Source organism: Sinohyriopsis cumingii, chromosome 7 (genome assembly GCF_028554795.1).
Source record: "Sinohyriopsis cumingii isolate HCF-2022 chromosome 7, ASM2855479v2, whole genome shotgun sequence".
NCBI lineage: Eukaryota > Metazoa > Mollusca > Bivalvia > Unionida > Unionidae > Sinohyriopsis > Sinohyriopsis cumingii.
In genome coordinates, this window is record NC_142967.1 from 9,438,413 (window position 1) to 9,464,391 (window position 25,979).

Sequence of the window (25,979 nt, forward strand, 5' to 3'; positions counted from 1 at the left end):
TTATGGTTATCCTTGTGCGACAATGGGTAACTGTAAATAAAAATCAAGGCATGGAGTTACCTATCTTTGCGTTTCAGCTATTGATTTTCACAGTCATGATAGTTTCATAGAAACGGGACGATGTCAACAAAGTATAGATTTGTTAGACTTTATTCCTTGTTGCTCCCAATTGATTTTGCCCCAAACGGCTGAAACATCGTGTGTTAACTGCCATGTCAGTTGCAGGTGCAATGAAACAGAAACTTCTGGAAATGTTCTCGTTTCATTCTGATCTCAAGTGGTCCCTTGGTACATTCTGATCTCAAGTGGCCCCCCTGGTACATTCTGATCAATCTAAAGAAGCAGAAACTATTATAAATGTGTGACATTAGTTATGTGAAATTTACACAATTGCTTTGTTTGGGCAAACGTATCATTAAAGATGAAAAATTCCATAAATCATGCATTGACTTTCATGATACTGTTGAAAGCATTCACAACACTTGGGTGGATGATATTTTTGAGGGACATTTCAGCAGGTAAGTGGAATATTTTCAATGTGATATGTAGTTATGCAGTTTTACATTTTCGGTAAAGTAAGTACTTGTGAGAAACTGTTATTGGTTCTCATATGATGTGTAGACATTTTTGAAAAATTAGTAGGCGAAAGTAGATGAAAATGCGTTTAACGATATCTCGACACAATGAGTTCCTTTTCTCTATACAAGTTTTTTTTTAGAAAGGCGAAACATAGTGGTTGCCCTTTTAACAATTTACATCTTTTGTAAAAGCTTTCCTGTTAAGTGTAGCGATGTCGTGGTGTTCATATTGCGGAAGTTGTCACCAGCATCATACTTTTCTGCAATCTAACATGAGAGTTTTCTGAGTGATGTTTTAGTTTCAAGTTCATAAAATTTGCAAAGCAATAATATAGATAATGATTTAAACGTTCTCTGCCCAAGAGAAGGGCAATTCTTTTAATTTGTTTTGTTCATTTTAAGAAGCTGATATATGTGCGGAAACATGAAGCACAATCAAATGTTGGGTAATCATATGTTCAAAACATATTAAATCCACCTAAGACGTAAGGATGAAAGGTTAGTAAAATGTAAGATGATCTGTTACATAATTGTCAGATTGTTACATAATTGAAAGAGCTTTTAAGGACCACGTCCTACTGTTCGACAAAATGTACGTATCATTGTGGGTGTAATATTAATACAGTGAAACCTGTGACACGAAACAGTACAAAGAAAACAAAAAAGAATTTGATAAGTTTCTACCTAAAGAAAAGTTTTCATTCGGGGACAATAAAGAACGAATAGAGTCACCTACACGTACAGAAGCAAAACTATCCAGAATAATAGCGAAGTTGTAACGAAAAAGGAGAACAATATTAAAGAAAAAATGACTGTATGTTTGGAAAAGGACCTTTTGGTTATTAATAAGGATAACACAATTTGGATAGAAGCTAACTACGCTGTAGGTCTTGGCCTAGTTATAACTAGGTTACAACAAGCAATATAACATTCTTCATTATTTTGGATAGTTTTGTTCCTTGTGGAAAATTTAGTATTCCTGTTGTTGTAAGCTTGTCGGTGTGTGTGTATGTGTATGTGTATGTGTGTACACGAGAGATATACATGCTTACAGATGTGTTAATGCTGTCGAATGTCTTTAAGACATGCCAGTGTACAAGCTTAGTCATTGCATCACACCACAGGGAATTGTCTACGACCCGTTGCTTTCGAAAACCAAGATCAATTTGTAACTGTTCGTCGATATTGATCAACATTTTGTTTTACCAAACATGGTATCAACGGAGTGATTTTCATAGATAGTCAACGATATCTTGAACAACCCGCTCTAAAGTAAGTTTGTCTCCGCTGGATACCAAGCGATGGATTTTCCTTGATGAAATCACTACTTACACGTACAAATACCCGTGGATCCAAAAATATATATATTGTCAATAGTTGTGTATTGACGAGAATTATTTGTAATTCCTCTGACATGAAATATCTGCTTACTGACTGGATCAGTAGTTGGTCTGCTTACTGACTGGATCACTAGTTGGTCTGCTTAGTGAATGGATCACTAATTAGTCTGCTTAGTGACTGGATCACTAGTTGGTCTGCTTACTGACTGGATCACTAGTTGGTCCGCTTAGTGAATGGATCACTAATTGGTCTGCTTAGTGACTGGAGCACTAGTTGGTCTGCGAGGAGAGCTAACTGGAAGAGCACTGGTTTCTGTGTATATTGTAAACGCATCGATGGACCACATCCGAGGTAAATGCAGATAGAGAATTAAATTCTTTCTGCATTGGTCTAACTGGGTGGCGTTGAAACTACTGTATGGGTCGCGACAGTCTTCTGCTGAATAACATGAATGGGCCTCAGCCAAGTTGAAAGTGTGGTTTCACTATTCAAATTTGCTATGATTGACCGAAGCTTCATCAACGATTGGCGATAGTAGTAAGGTGGGGTACATTAGCGACAATGGGAATTAGCATTACAGAGACCCCTGGGTCAGATTAGCGACAAGGGAAATTTAACATGGCGAAAAATCGTGGGTCAGATTAGCGACAAGGGAAATTAACATGGAGAAAAATCGTGGGTCACTCTAGCGACAAGGGGAATTTAACATGGAACTATAGTGTGGGTCTGTCTAGCTACAAGGGGAATTGAATATGGGATTTTTTTTAAAAATTTTTTTAAATTTAAATTTAAATTTAAAAAAAGGGTAGGCAATGGAAAGGCTATCTCTTTTCGAGAAATATGGCTGGCCCTGAAAAGGGCCTTTGGGTTTATGTTAATGTATTCATTAACATAAATGGTACCGCATTGGTCTTCTTCTTGTCCTTAGGCTACGTCTCACTGTTGGTCCGTAAATCAGCACTCTTTTCAGGCATCCTTGTCTTTCAACGTAGATCCTACGTATCCACAGGCTGGTGTTTGTCCTGTGGACAACGGTCCACTTGGATCGGACATACATGAGCATGTCCATCCGGAACATCATGGAAGACACAAGCGTAGAAGATTGCACATCGGTCCACATCTTGAAGCGACGAGAACAAGTGAATCAATGCAGTGAACTGCGCTTATTTATAGGTACAGGAAGGATTGAAACGGATTGAATTCATTCACCAATCCGAACACGCGTTACAAAATTCAGTCAGCTCGCATCCAATCCGAAGAGAGCAGTCTGTGACGTCACGTGGTCTATATAGATTCGTTAGCGCTTGTGTGCAGTCAATCTATGCGACAGTGATTCAACATGACGGAAACTCAGAAAACGATACATTGGGGTGCACCAGCAGGGGAGACTGCCCAAGGGAACCCGGACTTACTGTCAGAAGAGGTACATTGGGATTTTGTGGATTTTCTTACCTCGCAAGAATTTGTTCCGGAACCTTCGTTACCTTCTTCATTACCGCAAGTGGAGAATTTTAGACAGAGACAGAAAGAAGAATTGGAGAAATTTATGCAACGACAAAAGGAAGCGGAACAAGCTTTTCTCCTACAGCAACAGCAACAGCAACAAGAAGAGGTAAGAAAAAAACAACAGCAACAACAGCAAGAAGAAGTAGCAGCAAAGAAACAAGAGGGTGAAAATCAAACGGCTACGGTACTGTTGGACATTTTAGCGGAGTTAAGAAGTCTGAAACAAATGTATCAGACTTCTTTATCACGACCGAAGAGAATACGACCTTCCCGAGCTAAACACGCCAACCCTGTGACTAAGCCTGTCGTACCACCCTTACTGATTTCAACCCAATCATCAGAAGTAGGCCTTGGCCGTGGCAAAGGCTTAAGGCAGTTAAAGTTGATTGGTTAAACTCACCCCTACACCAAAATAAAAAGGCCCTTTTCAGGGCCACCTACATTTCTCGAAAAGAAATACAATTTCAATTTGCCAATAACTCAAAAATAAACCCCACCCATTTTACCTTATAGTACGTGTCTGTGTATGAGTGCGTGAGTGTAGCTTCTTATTTTAAAATCAAAACTCAAAGACACTTACCTTATATCATTCATGTATTCTTTTATCCATTTTTTTACAATCCAATTCACAATTCACCACAGAACACTTTAATTAAAAGTTCACTGACTTCTTCTTTCTCCTTATTTAGTCTCTCTGTTTTTTTAATTTCTTCACCGTTTTTCCTCATTTTCTTCCCTTCTTCTTTTCTTCTCCTGTTTCTTTGCTTCTTTTAAATAGAATTGTCTTCTTTCTTCCTCTTCTTCCTCTGAAGAATCCCTCTCTTCTTTCGAAGAATCCCTCTATACTTCCGAAGAATCCCTCTCTTCTTCTGAAGAATCCTTCTTTTCTTCTGACTCCTCTTGTTTCTTTTTTGGGCAATCTGGAGACCAATGTCCTTTTTCTTGACAATAATAACAGGTATCTTGACTTTTGTCTTTTTTAGCCCCTGTTTTTTTTTCTTTTTTGACGGTCTGGACACTCTGAAGACCAATGCCCTTTCTTCTGACAGATATAGCAAGTATCTTGACTTTTATCTCGAAAGGAAGGAGAGTAGTCCGTCGGCTGGTCTGAAGAGAATTTTCTAATGACCCCTCGCAAAGCTCTGACGAAACGTTCCATCTGGGTAGTCTCTTCCATTGTTGTGCTCGGCTTGAGAGTGAAATGAATAGTGAAAGGACAAGACACACACCCTTTTTATATACGCTGGTTTGCCAAGACTATAAATTAGTCTATGGTGTTTAAACTTGAGTCATTTGACGTTTTGCACTCAAGATGAAACGATCCCATTCATTCGAGAAGAAAGAAGAAGAAGAAAGTAAGAGGCAGAAACGTGATCTTTCGCCTCGTACCAGGGCTGAAATCTTGGCACAAATTCATGCCAGTGATTTTGAAGAGGACATGAGTGAACCAGAATCCGAACCCTCTAAACCAAGTTCACCACCCTTAGTCAACCCTGAAAAGTACTATTCCATTCGAGAGACGGAAAAGCGCTCCTCTAGAAAATTTAGAACCACGGCTTACACCTACACGGTGAAGTTTACAGATTTCAAGGCCGACGTACCCTTGGAGAAAGCAGAAGGGTTTATTACCGAGATGTGGGATTCTTTGCTCACCGCACTCAAGCGACAATGTCAAGCCAAAGAAGACGATCGCTTGACACTATCCATAGATCACGACGGTTTGAAATCCCCTGTTTGGATCGAGTTTAGCAGACCCGCAGAACTGACCCCTTCCAAAGTCATGGACAAGATACAACAGGTGCAACAATCTAATGACCAGTTTGACATCACCGATGGTAAAGCCACACTGAAAATGGCCCACGTCTCTCCTCCTCAAGGAACTGGATGCAAAAAGATGTTATTGGTGGACGACCTTCGCAACACCAAAAAGAGTCTCGTCCGAATTAACAACCCTCAAGACCAGATGTGTTTAGCCCGTTCCATCGTGGTGGGACGAACCTATGCCAACAAGAACGACACGGTAGAATGGAAAAGAACCTGGAACACTATTCAACGTTCCGATCGAGCCAAACAACGAAATGAAGCAGAACTCCTGTTGCAACAAGCCGGACTGTCCAAAGACACACCCTGTGGCATTCCTGAGATGCAAAAATTGCAAGATGCCCTTGCTCCACGCTACACCTTGAAAGTGCACCCTCAAGAAATGCGTGGAACTCTGTTGTTTCGAGGCCAAGATTTTAAGGACGGAAAATACATTCATGTCTATCATCACGATGACCATTTCGATACCATTACCAGTATCACTGGATTCCTGGGATACAGTTATTATTGTGAGAAATGTGACTATGGTTATAACAATCGAGAGCAACACAAGCATTGTGGAATGAAATGCCCAGGATGTTTGGCCTCTCCACCCTGTCTGAGCGAAGGACCAGTGCCTTGTTCGACTTGTTCGCGCACGTTTGTCAGTCCTACCTGTTGCCAGCAACATTTGAAAACACAAGGTTCACAGAAGAAATGTGCTTGTCAACTCCTGAGATTGTGCCCTACCTGTGGACAAGGCATACTTACCAATAATGCCAAGGCACACGTATGTCGAGGAAAGAAAAAATGTCACATTTGTCACCACATCGTGGACTTGGAACACCATTGCTACGTGCAAAAATACCAACCCCCACCAGAGAAAGAGGACGGTCACAAGAAGAAAGGCAATTTCATCTTTTTCGATTTCGAATGCATGCAAGAGACTGGCATTCACATTCCTAATTTCTGCGTGGCTCATCGAGCGTGCGAGAAGTGCATTCAAGAACCTATCTTCAGTCATTGCCCTCACTGCAGCAAGATTCCTGGAGGACGTGAAAAAATCTTTCGGGGACCAAACACGTTAGCCGATTTTGCCCAATGGGTCTTAGACCCCATCGACAAGACGTGGAGCCAAGAGGACATCGAACGTTACGGAGATTGTCATCGTCATGCCACGGTGATGGCTCACAATTTCTCCGGATACGATGGACAGTTTCTTCTCAGATACTATACGGAACAAGGCACCGAACGTCCTAAAGTGACTTTGAACGGAGCCAAAATCATTTTCATTCAAGTGGGACAAGAACAGTTTAAAGATTCGATGAGTTACTTGGCCATGCCTTTGAGCCGAATGCCTAAAACGTTTGGAATGACAGAAATGGCTAAAGGGTACTTTCCACACTTTTTCAATACGGAAGCCAATCAACATGCCGTTCTACCCCATTTGCCTGAGTCTCACTATTACGACCCCGACAACATGCGTACCGAACAACGAGAAGCTTTCTACGCTTGGTACCAGGCTCATGCCTCTGACCCCTTCGACTTTCAGGAAGAAATGTTAAAGTATTGTCGTTCCGACGTGGACATTTTACGGCGTTGCTGTGGAAAATTTCGAGAACTGTTCATGGAACATGGAGGGGTCGATCCTTTGAAAGAAGCTTGCACCATTGCCAAAGCGTGTTCCTTAGTGTAATGCCAACGATTCATGCCTGAAAACACCGTGGCTGTCATCAGTCCTCAAACGGCCCACTATGTCAAGCGTCAATACTCGGTCAAACCCTACGCTGGTTACATTACTTGTGCGACAAGGAAGACAAATGGATTCAGCATGCCCGCAACGGAGGAGGCGAAAAGACCATCGGAACGTATTCGGTCGATGGCTGGGACTTAGAAAACCCCAAGATCGTGTACGAGTTTAACGGTTGCTTATTTTACGGATGTCCCGTCTGCTATCCTGACCGTGACACTAAAAATCAGTTTTTGCAACGAACCATGGAAGACTTGTACCAGGACACTTGTCAGCGACGCCTAAAGTTAGAACAGCAAGGATACCAAGTGGTGGAAATGTGGGAACACGAGTTCGATCACCGTTTGAAAACCGATCCCGAGTTTAAATGCCTCGTGGAAAGTTACCAGTTCATGGACCCGCTGAACCCGAGGGATAGTTTGTACGGAGGAAGGACCAATGCCACCTGTTTGCTGTACCAAGCCGACGAAGAGAAAGGAGAAGAAATCAAATACTTGGACGTGTGTTCGCTGTATCCCTATGTGTGCAAATATTGTCGCTTTCCTGTAGGGCACCCGCAATTGTTAACGGAACACATCGACCTGAAAAACATTCGACAATACGAAGGCTTCATCAAGTGTAAAGTTTTGCCTCCCACGAACCTATACCATCTCGTCTTACCTCACCATTGTCAAGGCAAACTGATGTTTCCTTTGTGCCGTACTTCTGCCGAAACGTGCAACCAGGACCAACCTTGCCATCACAGCCAGGAAGAACGTGCCTTGACGGGAACCTGGGTCAGCGTGGAATTGTTCAAAGCTCTGGACATGGGATACCAACTGTTAGAAGTGTACGAAATTTGCCACTTTCCCAAGACACAACAGTACCACAAGGGTGACCCTACTCAGAAAGGCATTTTCGCCGACTACGTGGATGCCTTTTTGAAACTGAAACAAGAAGCCAGCGGCTATCCTTCCTGGTGTCACACTCCCGAAGACCAAATAAAATTCAAAGAGAAATACTATGCACAAGAAGGCATCTCTTTAGACCACATCGAAAAAAACGAAGGCAGGCGATCGTTTGCCAAAGTGATGTTAAATTGCTTGTGGGGTAAAATGGCACAACGACCGTGTTTACCCAAGACGGAATATTTGACAGAACCTTCCCGCTACTTCCAGATGATTCACGACAAAACCAAATACATGAAACACGTGGACGTCGTTCGAGAGGATTTGATCTTGGTCAATTACGAAGAAGATCTGGACTTTGTACAAGACGACCCTTTTGGAAATGTCATCATTGCGGCTTACGTGACAGCTCATGCTCGCTTAAAATTGTACGAAGCTTTAGAACTGTTAGAAGAACGCGTCCTGTACTTTGACACGGACAGTTGCATTTACATCCATCACCCGATTCAACAGCACCCTGACATCGAAGGAGACCGTTTAGGAGCCTGGACAGACGAGCATCCCGACGACAAGATTCTAAGTTTCGTCAGTGGTGGTCCCAAAAATTACGGCTACGAATACCGGGACAAACAAGGAGAAGTGCACACGACGTGCAAAGTGAAAGGACTGACTCTGAATCATCGTACCAGTCGAGTGGTCAACTTTGGGGTATTGAAAGAAGCCTTGCATTCGGGAGAGGATGGAAACTTTAAAGTGACCACCTATCAACCGAACAAGATTGTACGTTTACCCACTCACCACATCGTCAGTCGACCCTTGGAAAAAGTCTATCAAATTGTATACCAGAAGCGAGTGCGACTTCCCAATCACTTCACCTTACCGTACGGTCACGTCGGTATTGGTCTGTATATAAAAAGGAACCCTAGGCAAGATCGATAGTTCATTGTTCATTGAAATAACTTATCATGTCGTTAACGAAGAAGAAACCAGATTGGTTAGGAGTCAAATGTTGGACATCACCGAGACCAGGGTTTTGAGGCTTGGTCACAAGAGGTGGCCCAGTATGCACGAGAGTTATTCAAGGAAAAAAGTTACTTTTCAACCTGTGTTAGTGACGGTGCCAGAAGAACCCGTCACCCAGGACAGGACTGTCGTGGACAGGCCTGAAAGACCCTTTCGGGAGGACACTTGTGTGACCTTACCCCTACTATAGAACTGGTTAGAACTTTACCCAAAACATGTTGTATAGACACTTGTGTTTATTCCACGTTCATGGTTATCATGTGCCTTTTATTCTTGTACTTAAGCCTTTGGCTTTTATGTATTTTTTGTCTTTCGTATTCATGTTTGAAAAAAACATTCAATAAACGTGTTCTGAAAAAGTATATAAACTCTTGTCTTGTTTGTTTTTCGTGTCACAAGTGACATTTCTCACACCATGGCTACCTCTGCTGTCTCTGCTCCCTCTTCCTCTACTGTCAGAGTCATCGACGAACACTTAGATCGTGCCAGTTGGGAGGCTTTGTATCTTCGCCATCCCTTTAACATGCTCATTGCTGGACCTAGCGGTTCAGGCAAAACCGAATTCGTCAAACGTTTGATCGAACATAAACATCATTTGATCGATCGACCCCCTCAACGAATCTTGTGGTGTTACAAAGAGTGGCAATCGGCGTACAGCCTCTTGCGAGAAAGTCAAGGTGATTCCATCGTGTTTGTGGAAGGCATTCCTAAAGAAGACGACGGCATCGTCTCTGACTCCCGTCTAACCCATTTGGTCATTTTCGACGACATGTTAGGAGAAGACGAAGAAGAAATTAAACTGTGGTTCACGCGCAAAGGGCATCACCGTAATGCCAGTGTCGTTTACATCACCCAAAATTTGTTTCAACAAAGTAAAGCCCATCGCACCATCAGTCTCAATGCGCATTACGTGGTCTTGTTTAAAAGCCCTCGAGATAAATCGCAAGTGCAAGTCTTAGCCAAACAGTTAGGAACGCCTTGGTTGACTCAGGCGTACGACGATGCCACTCAAACTCCACACGCCTATTTACTCGTCGATTTGAAAACTACGACTCCCGAGGATTTGCGATTTCGTACCCACTTGTTTCACCACTGGTGCCAAGACGGAGGGCCTGTCCTGTACACGTCTCCGTCCTCGACTTCATTTCACTCCCCATAAAAAAATCTATAAAAACCTCAGACCCTTTTTCGTCTGTCTCACTCTCAGTGCGAACATGACGTCCCTTCAGTCGCATCTTCCCGTCAAATTGATTCGTGCCTTGTATGGCATCAGTCGAGAAAAAAATCCACAAACACGAGCTCGTGTCTTAGAAGCTAGTCTCAAAGAAGTCTTACGATGGTTCACGGTGACGGCACGTCAATTACTCCAAGGAATCATTCAGATTCCTCATCAAAGCAAACGCTTTTTCGATCGAAACAAAGTCGCTTTGGTCCAACTGGCCGATCCCCGCATCGACACTCAAACCAAAAAACAAATCATTTTGAAACCTGGAGGGAGCGGTACTCTAGGAGGGGTCATCATTCGCTCACTCTTAAGATGGGATCCTAATGCCCCCAAAGTTATCCCCAAGACAAAAGTCCAACGAAGCCCCAAGAAGAAAAAGACCAGGTCCCCAAGGAGAACTTCTCCAGTGGCAGGACCCTCCTCTGACCAGACACCACCACCACCCCGGAAAAAGAAAAGAAGCCCCCAGAAAAAGAAAAGTCCACAGAAAACTAGTCGCAAGAGAGGCACTTCGGCCAGGACGCAACCTTACACTCGCAAACCACGACCTGCCACGGCGGTGACTGCGTCTCCGGCAGCTTCACGTTTGTCCACTTCTCCGTTAATGACACCCAGAACTGAAGAGTACTTGGAGACGTTGATCACACCAAGAACTTCTCCGTTGATGACCCCCAAAAGAACTTCCCCAGTGGCAGGACCTTCCAATTTAGTGGCAGTGGCTGCTGCTCACAAAGTACCTTCTCCCAAAATCAAAGTTCAAGAAAGATCGGGCATGTTACAAAGTTTGCTGGATTTGTCCAAGCAAGAACTGGCTCGATTTAGTCCGTTACGTACCCCTGCACGACGTGTCATGCCTGTCCTCAAACTAATACGACGTAAAGACAATCAGTGGCGACGTGTTCCAGTATAAAAAAGGCCTGTGACCAAGTCGGGTATCAGTGTTTTTTGGTGCTCGTGAAGACTCAAAGATGTCACCCTCCAGAAAACCCCAAGGAAAGAAAAGGAAAGGACTGCCACCACGTTTAGCCAAACATGGGGACATGTTATCTGTCCTGTCCAAAGCTTCTCCACCCCTACGAAAAAAACTCATTCAAACAGCCTCCAAAGAGGTCATCGATACCGTGTGCGAATGTTGTTTGAACGTTTTGAAAGGCACGATCCCTTTGTCCAAACACCAGAAACAATGCTTAGGCAAACATCGTCACGTTCTTCGCCAAATGGTTCAAAAGAAAATTCCCATTCGTCAAAAAAAGAAGATGTTAGTGCAACGTGGAGGTATTTTACCTCTCTTGTTAGGCCCCATACTGAAAGGAGTCTTGGGAACCATGTTGGGAGGACTGGTGGGAGCAAGATAAAAAGGCCTCGGAAGTTCCAAGATCTCAGAATCGAACCCTGACAACCCCATGGAAGGACGAAAACTAGCTTTAGTGCCTTACAAACGATGGATGGAATACCATCGGTGGCAAGAACAACGCACCCCGCATTTACCTCCCAATCCCCATTTGAGCGAGATGTCCCAGTTACAACACGAATTGCAGTCCTTGATGGATCGCCAAGATTTGTCCGAAACAGAAAAATCGCAAAAGTACGGTCAACTCTTGCAACGACTGCAACTCTTTCACCAGAAAGCTTTAGACGAAACAGCTCTACCCACTCTGAAAGATTTTAAGACCTTGATGAAAAGTCCAGCACCATCACCAGTACCAGTACCAGTACCAGTGACCAAGACAGAAAAAGAAGCAGAAGAAGAAGAAGAAGGGTTTCAAACTCCACCAGAAAAGTACGCAAGTTAACAACACCACCTACCTCCAGAATTGGATGGATTAAAAAGATGATGGCCACCCCTTCTTCATCACAAGAGAAAAAGAAAGTGAAGACAGAAGTGAAGACAGAAGTGAAACAAGAACCGATATCCCCCGCTCAGACATCCTTCTCCTCTTCGACACCTATTGCTGGCCGCACACGCAAAGCATTGCAATCCAAGAAAATACCCCAAGAGAAAAAGAGTAGCATCCTCCAAGAGTGGGTGCCTTATTAACACACCAACCAACACAAAAAAAAAATGGAAAAAGTCTTAGCCAGCATTTACTACGATCCCTCCCTTCCTGCAGGTTACGCAGGAGTTCAAAAATTGCATCGTGCTGCCAAAACGCGACTGAAAAGTCTCCGTTTACCTCAAGTGCAACGATGGTTACAAGAACAAGCTACCTACACTTTACACAAACCCATTCGACGCAAGTTTGCCAGAAGTCGCAAACGAGTGGAAGGCATCGATCATCAATGGCAAGCCGATTTAGCCGATGTCTCTCATTTGGCCAGCTACAATCGTGGCTACAAATATTTGTTTTGTGTCATCGACGTCTTTTCCAAATTTGCTTGGGTCGTACCCTTGACTTCCAAATCGAGCAGCGAGTTAGTGCGAGCCCTGCAACGAGTGCTGAAACAAAGCGGTCGTCACCCTCTTCGATGGCAAACGGACAAAGGCACCGAATTTCTGAACCAAGCTTTCCAAAAAGAATTAAAGAAACGTGACATTCATTTTTTTACCACCGAGAATCCCGAAACCAAAGCCAGCATCGTGGAACGTTTTCAACGCACTTTGAAAGAACGCATGTGGAAATATTTTACGCATCACCACACTCTGAAGTACATCGACATCTTACCGCACCTGGTGCAAGCGTACAACCAATCTTACCATCGAAGCATCGGACGTGCCCCGCAAGACGTGACTCCCGACAACGAAGTGTTGGTGTTTAAGCGCCTGTTTGGTACGTCCCCGACGAGGGCTGTCCCCAAGAAAAGTGGAGAATTGGCCGTAGGAGATTGGGTGCGCATTGGCAAAACCAAACGCACTTTCGACAAAGGTTACTTACCTAACTGGACGACCGAATTGTTTCGCGTCACTGGACGAGTGCATGGCCGTCATCCTGCCGTCTATAAATTGGAAGACATGAACGGAGAAGTGTTCAAAGGAACGTTTTATTTGCCCGAGTTACAACGTGTCACCAAAAAAGAAGACGACGTGTACGACATCGAAAGCATTCTCGAACGCAGAACCCGTAAAGTGGGCAAACGACGTGTCAAAGAAGTCAAAGTACGTTGGAAAGGATATCCGCCCAGTTTTGATTCTTGGATCGACGCTTCGCAAGTCATCGACTATAAAAAGAAGTGACCATCACGCCATTTCACACAGCAGACGCAGCTACGTCGACCACTTCTCCTTCCCCTAGTTCTTCTGTGCAAGATTTACAAAAACAACCCTTGTGGGTGTGGTGTGGAGAACGTGTGCCTAAAACGCAAATCGTCTTTTTCTGCCAAATCTTCGTGGTGTATTGTGTCATCGGGGCAGCCATCGCCAATTTGAGTTTGCAACAAGGAGACAAACAATTGTGGACCATTTTATTGAGCAGTTGCATCGGTTACCTGCTTCCTAATCCCTCCCTGAAATTCACCTCGAACGGGAACCCCGGGAACCTTGTGTCCAGTGCCAGTGCCAGTCACCACTTCAATCACAACCAGAACCCCATTTTAGACGGAGACACGCCTCTGACGTCCAGTAACCCCTCGGACAGCCACAGAACTCTGGAATTATGAGTCACCAAAACCAATTTTACTTAACCTTACCCAGTGACAGTTCCATGGAGGTGTTTCCCAAAAACACTTTGTGCTGTTACACGGCCAAATTACCTCAGGCCATCCAGTTAGATCACGAAGCCCATTGGGAAGTGGCTTTAGTAGAAATGATTCACCCGACCCAAGTCCTCAATGTCCTTCCCAATCAAAATTTTTTTGATGTGGAAGTTCATGACGAGCAAATGCAACAGTGGATGGATAGCAATGTCAAATATGACAAGAAAACCCGTACACAAAAGTACACCACCTATCACGTGTTCATTCCCCCAGGCTATTATTTTAGTGGTCAACATTTGGTCAGCACCATAACCTCCAGGTTTAATGTCGTGTTTCTGAAAGCTTTGGAGCATGTCAACAAAAATGTCACCATGGAGTACCACAAAGCAGCTCGTCGCTTCTTGATGAAATTTGAACGAAGTAAAATCCTGTCCATTTTATTCTGTCCTGAATTGTTTGACATGTTGGGCGGAGACATGGACATGAGAAAGGCCATGCTCAAGAAAAACGAATTACCCATCGTTTACGACAACGAGTCTTTTAGCAAGTTATTTCGTGCCCCGGTAGAACTGAACCAAGGACTGAATTTGATGTTCGTGTATTCCGATGTGGTGGAGTACAACGTGGTGGGACACACCTCCGTACCGTTACTGCGTGTCATTCCTTTCAAAGTGGATTCTGCCACGAACGCTGACGAGGAAGGTGGAAACACTTACCACGTCCACCGCGAATTTGTCCATCCTCACTATTTACCTGTCAGTAAGTCGTATTTGGACACGGTCAACATTTGCTATAAAAGGAGATCTGGGACAAAATATTCCATTCACCAAAGGAAAAGTCACGGTGAAACTCCATTTTCGAAAACGGTTCTCTCACGACTCGTAAGTAAGTCATGTATCCAGTGTACCGAGGGGTTCCTCGACAGCGAGGACACGGCTTAGGAGACATGTTAAAATCGGCCTTTCGTTCGGTGGCCCCGGTGTTGAAACCGATGGTGACACGCGGATTGCACGCCTTGAAAGATGCGGCACTGACGCAAGGCAAAGAATTTCTCCAAAATGTCATCATCGACAAACAAAACCCTAAAGAAGCCTTCATGAGGGCAGGCAAAAATGTCTTGCTGCAAACGGGTAAAGACATTTTAGGCCAACGAGAAACACCTATAAATGCCCTGCACGCTACCGAGTCAGGCATTCAGCAAGGACAAGGCAGAAAGAGACGACGAAGAAAACACCCTTTCACCAGACTTCAAGCGAGAAAGGCCAAGAAAAGAAGAACCGTTCGAGACTTAGACGTTTTCGATTATTGAGAAAAGAGACAAAAAAATGATGCACCGAGAATCTTGCGCTTGTTCCAAGACGGAACTGGATCTGTTTGCCATGCCCCCCACGATGATGACGATGCAAGAATCCCAGTGGGTGGAATTTCACCCCGTCTCCTCACTGACCGATTCCGCTCCCATCGAGTTTGAAATCAAAGGACAGCCCGAAGATTACATCGATCTGAATAGCAGTTACTTGTACCTGAAAGTCAAAATTCTAGATAAGACTGGAGGTGCTATAGACGATGAAGCAGTAGCTCCCGTCAACAATTTCATGCATTCCTTGTTCAGTGGAGTGGACTTATACTTGAATAACAAACTGGTCAGTAGCAGCATGGATACTTACCCTTATCGTGCCTACCTGGAAAATCTCTTGACGTACGGAACAGATGCCAAGAACACTCATCTCAATGTCTGTGTGGTATGGGAAGCTGACGAACCTACCAAGTTTGAAATATTGGAAACTGATGAAAAGAAAGACAACAGTGATGGATTTGTAGAACGAAGAAAGAGAATCACGGGAGCCGACACAAGTTTAGAACTGATGGATCGTTTGCATTTGGACATGTGGTTGCAAGAAAAGTATTTGCTGAACGGGGTGGATGTCCGCCTGAGACTGAATCGTAGCAGTGCCGCTTTCCATTTGATGGCTGATAGTGACGGTTACAAAACCAAAATCCTCGAAGCCAGACTCTACGTACGCCGTGTGGAAGTGTTACCTAAAGTGGGAAACGACATCAGTCAGACGTTGAGCAGAACGACCGCCAAGTATCCCATACGACGCGTGGAAGTGAAAACCTTCACCATTCCCAAGGGACAGCGATCCATGATCGAAGATCATGTGTTCCAAGGACAGTTACCCAAACGTTTGATCGTTGGTATCGTCGAGAATACAGCCTTCAACGGAGCTGCCGAAAAAAATCCTTTCTACTTTCAACACTTTGGCGTGTCCAAAATCGAAGTCAGTCGCGATGGCAAGACCTTGTGTACCCGACCTTTCGAACCTGACTTTACCAAGAAGAATTACTTGAGATCGTCCTTGTCCCTGTACAAAGCCACCGGATAGTCAGGAACCAATACCAGTCACGGTATTACGTACGAGGATTATGCAGGAGGCTACGCTTTGTGGGCTTTCGATTTCACTCCAGACCAAGGCAGCGACGAGGGACATTTCCACCCTATAAAATCCGGCCAGATTCGTGTGGAAATTCAGTTTAAAGACCGAGACCCTGATGAAACGGTGAACGTCATCCTGTATGCAGAATTCGATAATACCATAGAAATCAACAGTTTGAGAGAAGTCATCCTAGATTACTAGAAACCATGGAAGACTGTTATCCCTCTTTACCTAGTGGAGAAACTTTTAGTATTGGATTATTGTTAAAAATGTTAGAGTTGTTGTTGTTTAGTGTTAAGTGATTTTTGAATAAAAAATGCTGTGTTTTGAAAAAAATTGTTTGATGTTATATTGTTGGATTATTGTTAAAAATGTTAGAGTTGTTGTTTAGTGTTAAGTGATTTTTGAATAAAAAATGTTGTGTTTTGAAAAAAATTGTTTGATGTTATATTGTTGGATTATTGTTAAAAATGTTAGAGTTGTTGTTTAGTGTTAAGTGATTTTTGAATAAAAAATGTTGTGTTTTGAAAAAAATTGTTTCATGTTATATTGTTGGATTATTGTTAAAAATGTTAGAGTTGTTGTTTAGTGTTAAGTGATTTTTGAATAAAAAATGTTGTGTTTTGAAAAAAATTGTTTGATGTTATATTGTTGGATTATTGTTAAAAATGTTAGAGTTGTTGTTTAGTGTTAAGTGATTTTTGAATAAAAAATGTTGTGTTTTGAAAAAAATGCCTTTGTCTTTTGTTTAGCTATAAGAATGTTGGATTGATGCTCTTTCATTTCTTACTATCCCTCTCATGACACTCACTAAACGTTGCGACTCAAAAACCGTGTGGGGGATGTTTTCCTTCACGTCCGCGCTTTGACTTTAAGAACCGGGGCAGTTTCCAGTCTAACCATCCATTGTCGACTCATCCTCCTACGAAGATGTGCTCCAAACTAGCTAAACTCAACGAAGCCTACGTGAATTTGCATAGGGTGAGACACAGTCTGATACCGAAGCCAGAAGTAATAGAGAATGTGAGAATGTTAAAAATCACTGAAGACCTGATAGAAGAGCTCTTCAGAGAAGAAATGAACAGGGAAAAAGAAGAATGGACAGAGAAGTACAGACTTCAGAGACAGCAGCAACAACAACAACAACAAGAGCAGCAGCAGCAACCTGAAGCTGACAGAGGCTTTGTCGATTGTCGTATCGACACCAAAGAGTTCTTCTTCTCTTTCCGAAGAAGCAGACCTATCGCCAGAAAGTCTATCCTCAGAGGACATCGCATTCTTAGAAACTAAAAAGAATGCCATAGCAAACAAAAAAACAGCCCTTTTCAGGGCTACCCAAATACTCTAGAAAAGAAATAACGATCGATTTGCCAATGTGTGTAGGTAGAGTAGTGTGAAAATAAACACTAACTCTTTTTTTAAAAAGATGTGAGGGTATGTGTTTGTGTGTTTGTGTTTGTAAGTGGTTAAGTAAGTTGGTATGGATAGTAGATTAAAATGATGTCTTTTTTGGTGTTTGAGGTGTATATTTGGGGTTTGATTGGATTGCTTTGCGTATGTGGATAGTCTTTTGAAGTGATTTATAAAAAATTTTAAAATAGTGATGGGTAGCATAAAAAAGTGAGTGAGTGTTTCTTTTAGGACCGAGCGTTGTTGTTTTTTGGTCATGATGTAGGTAAGATCAATTTTATGTTTTTAGGGGGATGTTTTCCTTCACGTCCGCGCTTTCACTATAAATTGAAACTCGTTCGGCAGTCCAACTACCATTGTTGATTGATCAACACCAAAAATGAACACGAGACTGGAGAAACTGTTGGAACTTCATGTGCATCTGGAATATGCCAGGCGCATATTAAATGAACTGGCCGCGGAAGCCATTGTGGAGGAGGGAAGGATAAGAGAGGAGGAGGAAAGAAGAAACAAAGAAGAGGAGGAGAGAAGATATAAAGAAGAAGAGGAAAGAAGATACAAAGAGGAGGAGAGAAGATACAAAGAAGAGGAGGAGGAGGAGGAGGAGGAAAAGGAGAGAAGGAGAAGAAATTTCAGAATCCCAGAGAGCGAAAATTGGGATTCTGAAGCGACATATCCTGCCTCTGCTCTCTCCCCCCAAAAGGTAAAAAGTAACTGGGGGATAAGATGTGTATGCGGCGCCAAGCCTGGAAGGTGCCACCATTAACCAGGTGTCCATGAAGTTCCAAACAAAAAACAGCCCTTTTCAGGGCTACCCAATACTCTAGAAAAGAAATAACCATCAATTTACCAATGTGTAGGTAGAGTAGTGTGAATATAAACACTAACTCTTTTTTAAGATAGTGTGAGGGTATGTGTTTGTGTGTTGGTGCTTGTAAGAGCTAAGGTATGTTTGTGTGAATAGTAGATTATGGGTTTCTTTATTGTTTCTTAGCGTAGGTGAAGAGTATAGTTAGGGTTTTGTAAGCGCTCACGTACGATTGTGTGGATAGTAGATTATGGATTTTGTTTATTGTTTCTTAGCGTATGTGGAGAGTATAGTTTTTGGTTCTATTATATGAAATGAGAAAGTATGGGATGTTTTCCTTCACGTCCGCGCGTTGTTTGGTCATGATCTAGGTAAGATCAATTTTATGTTTTTTAGGGGATGTTTTCCATCACGTCCGCGCTTTCACTATAAGAACCCACAAAGTTTGATGTTGGAACCATTCTAAGGAATAACTGAGACAAAAATGACTCAAGTATCAGTTCTATTTAATTTATTGAGAGACATCTATTTCTGGACAATGGATGTAGAATATGTTTTAGGACGAATAGAAGAGGAATGGAGGCATGGAGATATGAAAGACTTTGTAACGGGTCAAGTTCAAGGCCTAAAGACAGCAAGAGATATCATAGCAGGGATGATTGAAGAAGAAGTCAGTAAGTCAAGAGGCTTCATTAACCCACCTTACTTCAGAGTGGGAAGTTTGAAGGAAGCACTGGATCATGTCATCCAAGTCCGGTGCTTCCTAGAAAAAATATTGTACTGGACAGAGTGGAGAAATGTAAAATGGGGATTGGAAAAGGTGAAGAAAGGGGAAGATCTGATGAGAAAAGTAATGGAGGAGGAAGTAGAGAAGATTAAAGTGAAATGGAGGGAAGAAAGAAAAGATGTGGAAAGCAAAAAGAAACAGACAGAGTTTGAGAGGATGAATGAGAATTGGATCAAAGTCCAGGAAAAGTTTAGAGCCTTGGGCCATCCAGACTGGATGCCAGAGGAGAAAAAGAAGAAGAAAGGAATAATGGAAAAAGTGAGGACTAAGAAGTTAAGGAGTTAGAAGAAGAAGAAGAAGAAACCCAAAGGCCCTTTTCAGGGCCAGCCATATTTCTCGAAAAGAGATAGCCTTTCCATTGCCTACCCTTTTTTAAAATTTAAATTTAAATTTAAATTTAAATTTAAAAAAATTTAAAAAAAAAAATCCCATATTCAATTCCCCTTGTCGCTAGACAGACCCACACAACAGTTCCATGTTAAATTCCCCTTGTCGCTAGAGTGACCCACGATTTTTCTCCATGTTAATTTCCCTTGTCGCTAATCTGACCCACGATTTTTCACCATGTTAAGTTTCCCTTGTCGCTAATCTGACCCAGGGGTCTCTGTAATGCTAATTCCCATTGTCGCTAATGTACCCCACCTTACTACTGGCGATAACACGTCCACAACGAACCAGCTAGTGATGTTTCAATACAAACAGAAACGAAATTGAGAAGTTCTTTACCTGGGCCTGCCTGCAATAGCTGCAGCCATGTTATCAGCGAACATATATAGATAGGTTTCAAAATCTTCTGCGACACTTCCTGAATCTTTGGACGTCAACGGCTCAACAGCATTGGTTCGGATGGCAACATATACGACACTTAACGAATATTTATATGTACGTGCACGTACCCTATGATGTGGAACAAACAAGATATCCGCAAGGTGATGTTCGTCAGAAGTGCTCATTTGAAACCACACGTGAAGTTTTCCTTAGGGCAAAGGCAAACATTCCATAGTGCTTGACTGGCATCCCACTCTCACGCTACCCCGTATCTAGCGGGTATTTTCTCATCCATGTTGATTATATTGCAGTTTTACCTCTAACCAGTGGACATTGACCACCGATCAAAATCTTGGCCTTTATACCTCTTTTGATGATCCATTTGGCGATACTTTCTTCGAGTGTAGGATACATCATTTTTAAGTCATGGATGAGTTCCACGTCGGCTCGTTGACGCACATGAAGATCATTCGATGTTCTATATGCCACATCATGTCGATAACATGCAGCATCGATGCTGTTTCGAGTTTCTTCTCCGGGCTTCAGTTGGTCATAAAAGTCTTGACGTATCTCTACACGTACTCCAGGCTAGCATAAATTATATCAAGTGATATGCTTTTCGTCTGGATATTTACTCTAAGTGGTCTCGTTAAACAGCATGACATCACCGTCAACGTTTTTAAAAGCTATGAGATACAACGATACGCACACGTGCCTAGATTGACCTTAGACAAATGTAGCATGCTGGTTTTATTTGAATCATTTATGGGATCTGGTTTGATGTCGAACACTCACGGGATGTGTTTCAGAAGGTCACCCAGAACCAATTTAATTTTCTCATGAATGACTTGACTGGAAATTCGAATTCCATTTACGGAAAAGTATTGTGGGTTTCCCTCGTGCGTACATACCCCGTGGATACAAGTGAAGCAATTTAGAAACCATGATAAACATATATGCAGATGAAATTCACCAGCGATGCCTTATCCGTGGCTGACTCCGCAAAGGTGCCTAAGAACACATATAACTTCTCTACGAACATGTCAAAGAGATGTTGAAGTCGCTGTAGAATTCGAACACCGCTAATCAAACGTACGCACAAAACCGCACGCGGAACATGTGGGGAAAGTCGCAGAAACTGCAGTCTAGATGATTGGAACAAGTGAGAAATATCAACCCATGAATAATGAATTTATCGAGGAATACGTTGATCAAGACAAATAGCGTTTGCTATACAAGCAGAGAAGGGAAGAAAACGCACAAAATGAGCAAATTGTCCATACAAACCTAACAGTGAACCTGCACATGAAGAGGTTTGCAATTAAAAAAACCATCAGTGAGTGACGATCTTAATGGGCCATAAACAGATCAATTAAATCTCGGATCATCTGGAAACTTAGTGACGGCAACATTGCGACAGACGTTATAAATGAGGCCGCTTCGATTTGTAAGCGGTTGCTCATCAACGACATCATTGACTTGGGAACGTTTCGTTCTTCAATTTGTTGAAGATATTAGTGATGTAAATAATAACAACATGTGGACCGACGATGAGTTCTGATGCTCTAGCCATTTAACGTGAAATCAAGCCGCGAAGCAGTTCAGCGTTGAAATACAACAACGAGTGCCTCGTAGATGATCACAATCTCATAAAAAACCAGAATTATACACGGTTTGCTCGAGACCATTCATCACGGGGCAGTTCCACACACTCGAGATAGCACTAGCAACGTTGCGTTTTTATCACAGTTTCAATCAACATGAAAACAAAACTCCGATTTGCAGTCTCAGTGTATTACTACAATTATTTCAAAGGTAGATAAAGATAGATAATTTTTATATATAAAAAGAACACTTGAAGACTAATTTCATTACTAAATGTGGATTTAACAATTGTTTCGGTTTTAAAGCGCATAAATTTATGATGGTTAAAGGTGATTCTCAGAAAGGATTTATGAAAGGACGATATGTTGGTGAAAACACCAGTATTTGGTACGATTTTATGAAGTAACTCGAGAAAATAAACGTCCTTTGTGTGTGTGTGTGTGTGTGTGTGTGAGAGAGAGAGAGAGAGAGAGAGAGAGAGAGAGAGAGAGAGAGAGCGAATTTAGATAGAACACCAAGTGAGGCAGCTGTTTCTGCAATTTTTATTAGTCTTCAATATGACTCGGAAGGAATCGCATCCTTGACCTCCCTCATCCATTTAGGCCACGGGAGTAGTCCGTCTTTTGTCAATTTTTTTTTGAAAAATCATTAGACTCTGTGGAATCGGACATTTTGGAAAATGCTCTGAAATCTTTTAATTTGATGATTTTATTTATCAGTGGTTCAGATTATACTATAACAAGTCCATTGCGTCATCATCAACAACTGCTACTTGTCTCAGTTATTTAATCTAGAGAGAGAGTTGTCAGTAAGAACGATCAGGTCCAGACTTATTTTTCATATGAATAAAACATCTCTGCACTGAACTCAGTACGAACATGAATATTGCTGATATTTCTATCATATCACAGATTTAAACTGGGTCAGTAAGTTGCTGATGCATTTACCATGAGGACCTACAAGAATTTTCAGTCTTTCGTTCACATTTACCATGAGGACCTACAAGAATTTTCAGTCTTTCGTTCACATTTACCATGAGGACCTACAAGAATTTTCAGTCTTTCGTTCACATTTACCATGAGGACCTACAAGAATTTTCGTTCACATTGAAATGTATCAAAATCCAAAAACTATCTGGATAAAAAGGAGAACATTTTAAGAAGACCAAATATGCCCGGATTGAAATAATCTTTCATACGTTTCATACGGTGGAATGCAGTCGTAATAGTGCTCGGTGGAATGTAGTCGTAATAGTGCCCGGTGGAATGTAGTCGTAATAGTGCGTGGTGGAATGCAGTTGAGTTTCATAACTATAAAGGGTGAATATTAATTACCGCAATTGTATTCACAAAACGTCTGTTTTATGTTCTGTAATTGTTCCACCCAATCCTGCTTGCACAGAATAATGAAGACAGTTGAAGAAATTATCGGTCTGCAACATTACTCTTTGTAACATATGAATGGACATATAAAGTTGGTATGAAGGCAGAAAGGACGTTATTATGGGCTTTACGCCATGTCTCCGCACAGAATAGGCTGTAAATAGCGGCCAGTATAACTGGTGGAGGATGAACACGGAAAACCCCGGGTAGAACCACCGACGCACGGGAATCTACTGAAAAAGGTTTCTACATACCCACATTGGCCGAGCACGAGACTCGAACCCACGCGGACATAGATATGTCAGTAATCAGCTAAATCTTGTGCTTTAGACCACTCGGTCACAAAGGAGCATATTATTTTTGTAAAGGAGAAAAGGAAACCTAAAGTATATGAGTTCAAATTCATGAATCAAACTGAAGCATCGCTCTTATATTTTGCTTACGGGTGTGATAAAGCTACTTGATTTATTTGATTGTCATCAAGTGCAGACAGCTTTGCTAAAGAGGAAGAATTTTAGAACATGGATAAAATAAAGAATCTTAAGTAGATATATGAGATTTGGAAGAGTAACCTATGAACGGTACGATTAGTTATAACAAACTTGTGCAATTAGGCTAGTCATTTTGATAATTACTACATCAAACTGGGAGTGCAGTTTTTGTGGAGTTTTTATGTAGCTGCACTTTCTTTCTTATATATTGCTTATATCTAACTTAGTTTTTATGTTTATCGAAAGAATGTCTATAATTTATATTGTCACAAAAGAAAAAAGAAGACAGAGGAATGAAACACTGAGTTAAACTGATTCGGCGAAAACGTGAGACTTAATTCCTGTAGATTTGCATTCGGATTGTATTACCAGCAGGAAAATATTGGATACTCCCAATGGGCGGCATCTATTTCTTACTCGTGTTCATATGTTAGTCAGCAAAAAACTTACGTCGATTGCGACTTCTCTAAAAATGTCAGAAAAAATCGTGTGTTGTATAATTATACATTTTCTGGCATTTGGATACTTAAACTTCTATTGATAAGAAAATCTACTTTCATGAGGATTTACCTCATCTTTGTATCAAACTGAGACAGGCAGGTCTGAATGAGATTTTGGCAAGCATATTAAACATATTTATGTTCACGATATATTAGTGCGTTTTATAGATGCAAGTTGGACATTTCACTGCAGGTAAAACGAAGAAGAATTGAAACAATGTGACAAAATTATAGTAAGACTGGCAACATATGCTGTAATTAAGTTTACCATAGCTCTATAAGTCCGTCGCTATGACCAGACGCCAATACATTTTCATTAGAATTGCTAGATCCGGTTGATCTGGAGCTTGATTATAGCTTTTTGGTATTTATGCCTCGCTTTTAACTCGATACAGATTGGTTGTCCTTTAAACAACCATTTTAATGTCACTTTCCAACAAGAAGAATAGCTTTTATGACCGTACGTGGCATTTAAAATGTCGCCGTTACACGCAAAACGTCTTCTATGCCAAACACACCTCAGTAATACTGAATCTTGAAATATATTGGTGCTTAACATGGTTTCTTGTCTTCAAAAACCAAATAATATCGACGATTCGTCACTTTATAAGCCATGTAATTTCTCCCTCGAACTTAGGAACGCTTCAAATTTTCACAAGCTTACGAATTAATTTGATGCTGCTCAGCGACATCAGAGGGTCAATCGATTTCAGTCGAAAGCTGGAAAAGACGCTATGGTAACGTCACAGTTGTATTGCTTTATCCATAAATGTTTCTTTTTCTTTATGGAGGGAGTGTTATGTATATTTGACTTAATTTATGTTTGATTTAATTGTTTGTAAGTTTGTAAGTTTTAAAATCTTTTTAATTTTTAATGTCATTATACGTCAAAATACTGTAGTAATGTTTACTAGGAACTCATGCTTTTTCCAGAAAATAATTTGACCTTGACTGTTCATTTTTGCAAACACATATGATCTGGTTCAGAACCTTAATTCAAAATTAGTAACAGCCACGTTAACAAGTTATTTTTAATTTATTTTATTGTGGGAATACTAAGGTTAAGATCGAGGCTGTGTTGGATACGTAACCCTCGACTTGTAAATAGTCTTTAGTGAAGTAAACAACTTTTATTTTCAGAGTAAAATGATTGGTTCTTATGAAGGACATAAGGGGCTACGTGATTTTTTCACAGGTAAACATGATCGCTTGACCCAATATCGGGGCATCTGTGTTGCGGAAAATTCAAGTTTTAAACCATCGTTTTGGTGAAATATTCTCAGTCGGGCTTCTCAATACTGAGACGTAAAGGTGTTTCTTTTGTTTCTGTCATTTTAGGAATTACATTGTAATGTTTATTCAAATTATTTATATTCAAAATGATTAATTTTTATTTCTCTGGAAATATTGTTGAGTGCCCATACAGAATTCTTGAACAAAGACAGTTCTTAAAATTTTTATTTGGATTTCCGAAAACGGAGGATTGTGTTTTGTGTGTTTCTACAAGGAACTGTAGACCACAACAATGAACAGGATACAGCATACGTCATCGCCTTCCATCTTGGATTTTTCGTCGGGACTGGAACTTGAAATCATTAGAACATTTCAATATTAGGACTTCTAAAATTGTATTCGTGGATTATTCTTGGATTATTTTTGGATTTGATTCTTAAAACCGTAAGTTCTTATTGTTTTTTATTTTTTTACAGTATTTTTCCAGGGAAATAAATAATTTGTTAAATTTCTCAAAGCTTGTTGTTTTCACTCCTTCTTCGGTTACTGTTTATTCGAGCCTAAACACATAACAGTATACAGAAGAACCCTACATCATGCTAGATGATCATGATGTGAAATTATTTTATATTACTTTGTTCCAAATATAAATACATTTTATATCACATGAAGAAGAAAGTTTAAGCATATTGTTTATGCTACGTATACAAACTTATTTAATTTCAAACTCCACATATCCGCTTAAGAAAGCAGGCATAACTCTCTTCAGTCCTTCTCAGTTCAATTTGCCCGCCATGTTGAATAGTATTATTGTTAG

At 41.4% G+C, this 25,979-nt stretch overlaps 1 protein-coding gene across 1 annotated transcript in view; it reads left to right on the forward strand.

Moving 5' to 3' along the window:
- The first annotated feature begins 262 nt into the window (after positions 1–262).
- LOC149794718 (uncharacterized) overlaps positions 263–25,979 on the forward strand; it is a 53,073-nt gene continuing 27,356 nt past the window's right edge. Inside the window, exon 1 of the mRNA XM_089963960.1 lies at positions 263–518. Coding sequence (XP_089820086.1) covers positions 422–518 — 97 coding nt within the window. The 5' untranslated portion in view covers positions 263–421. The remainder of the gene's footprint in view (positions 519–25,979) is intronic.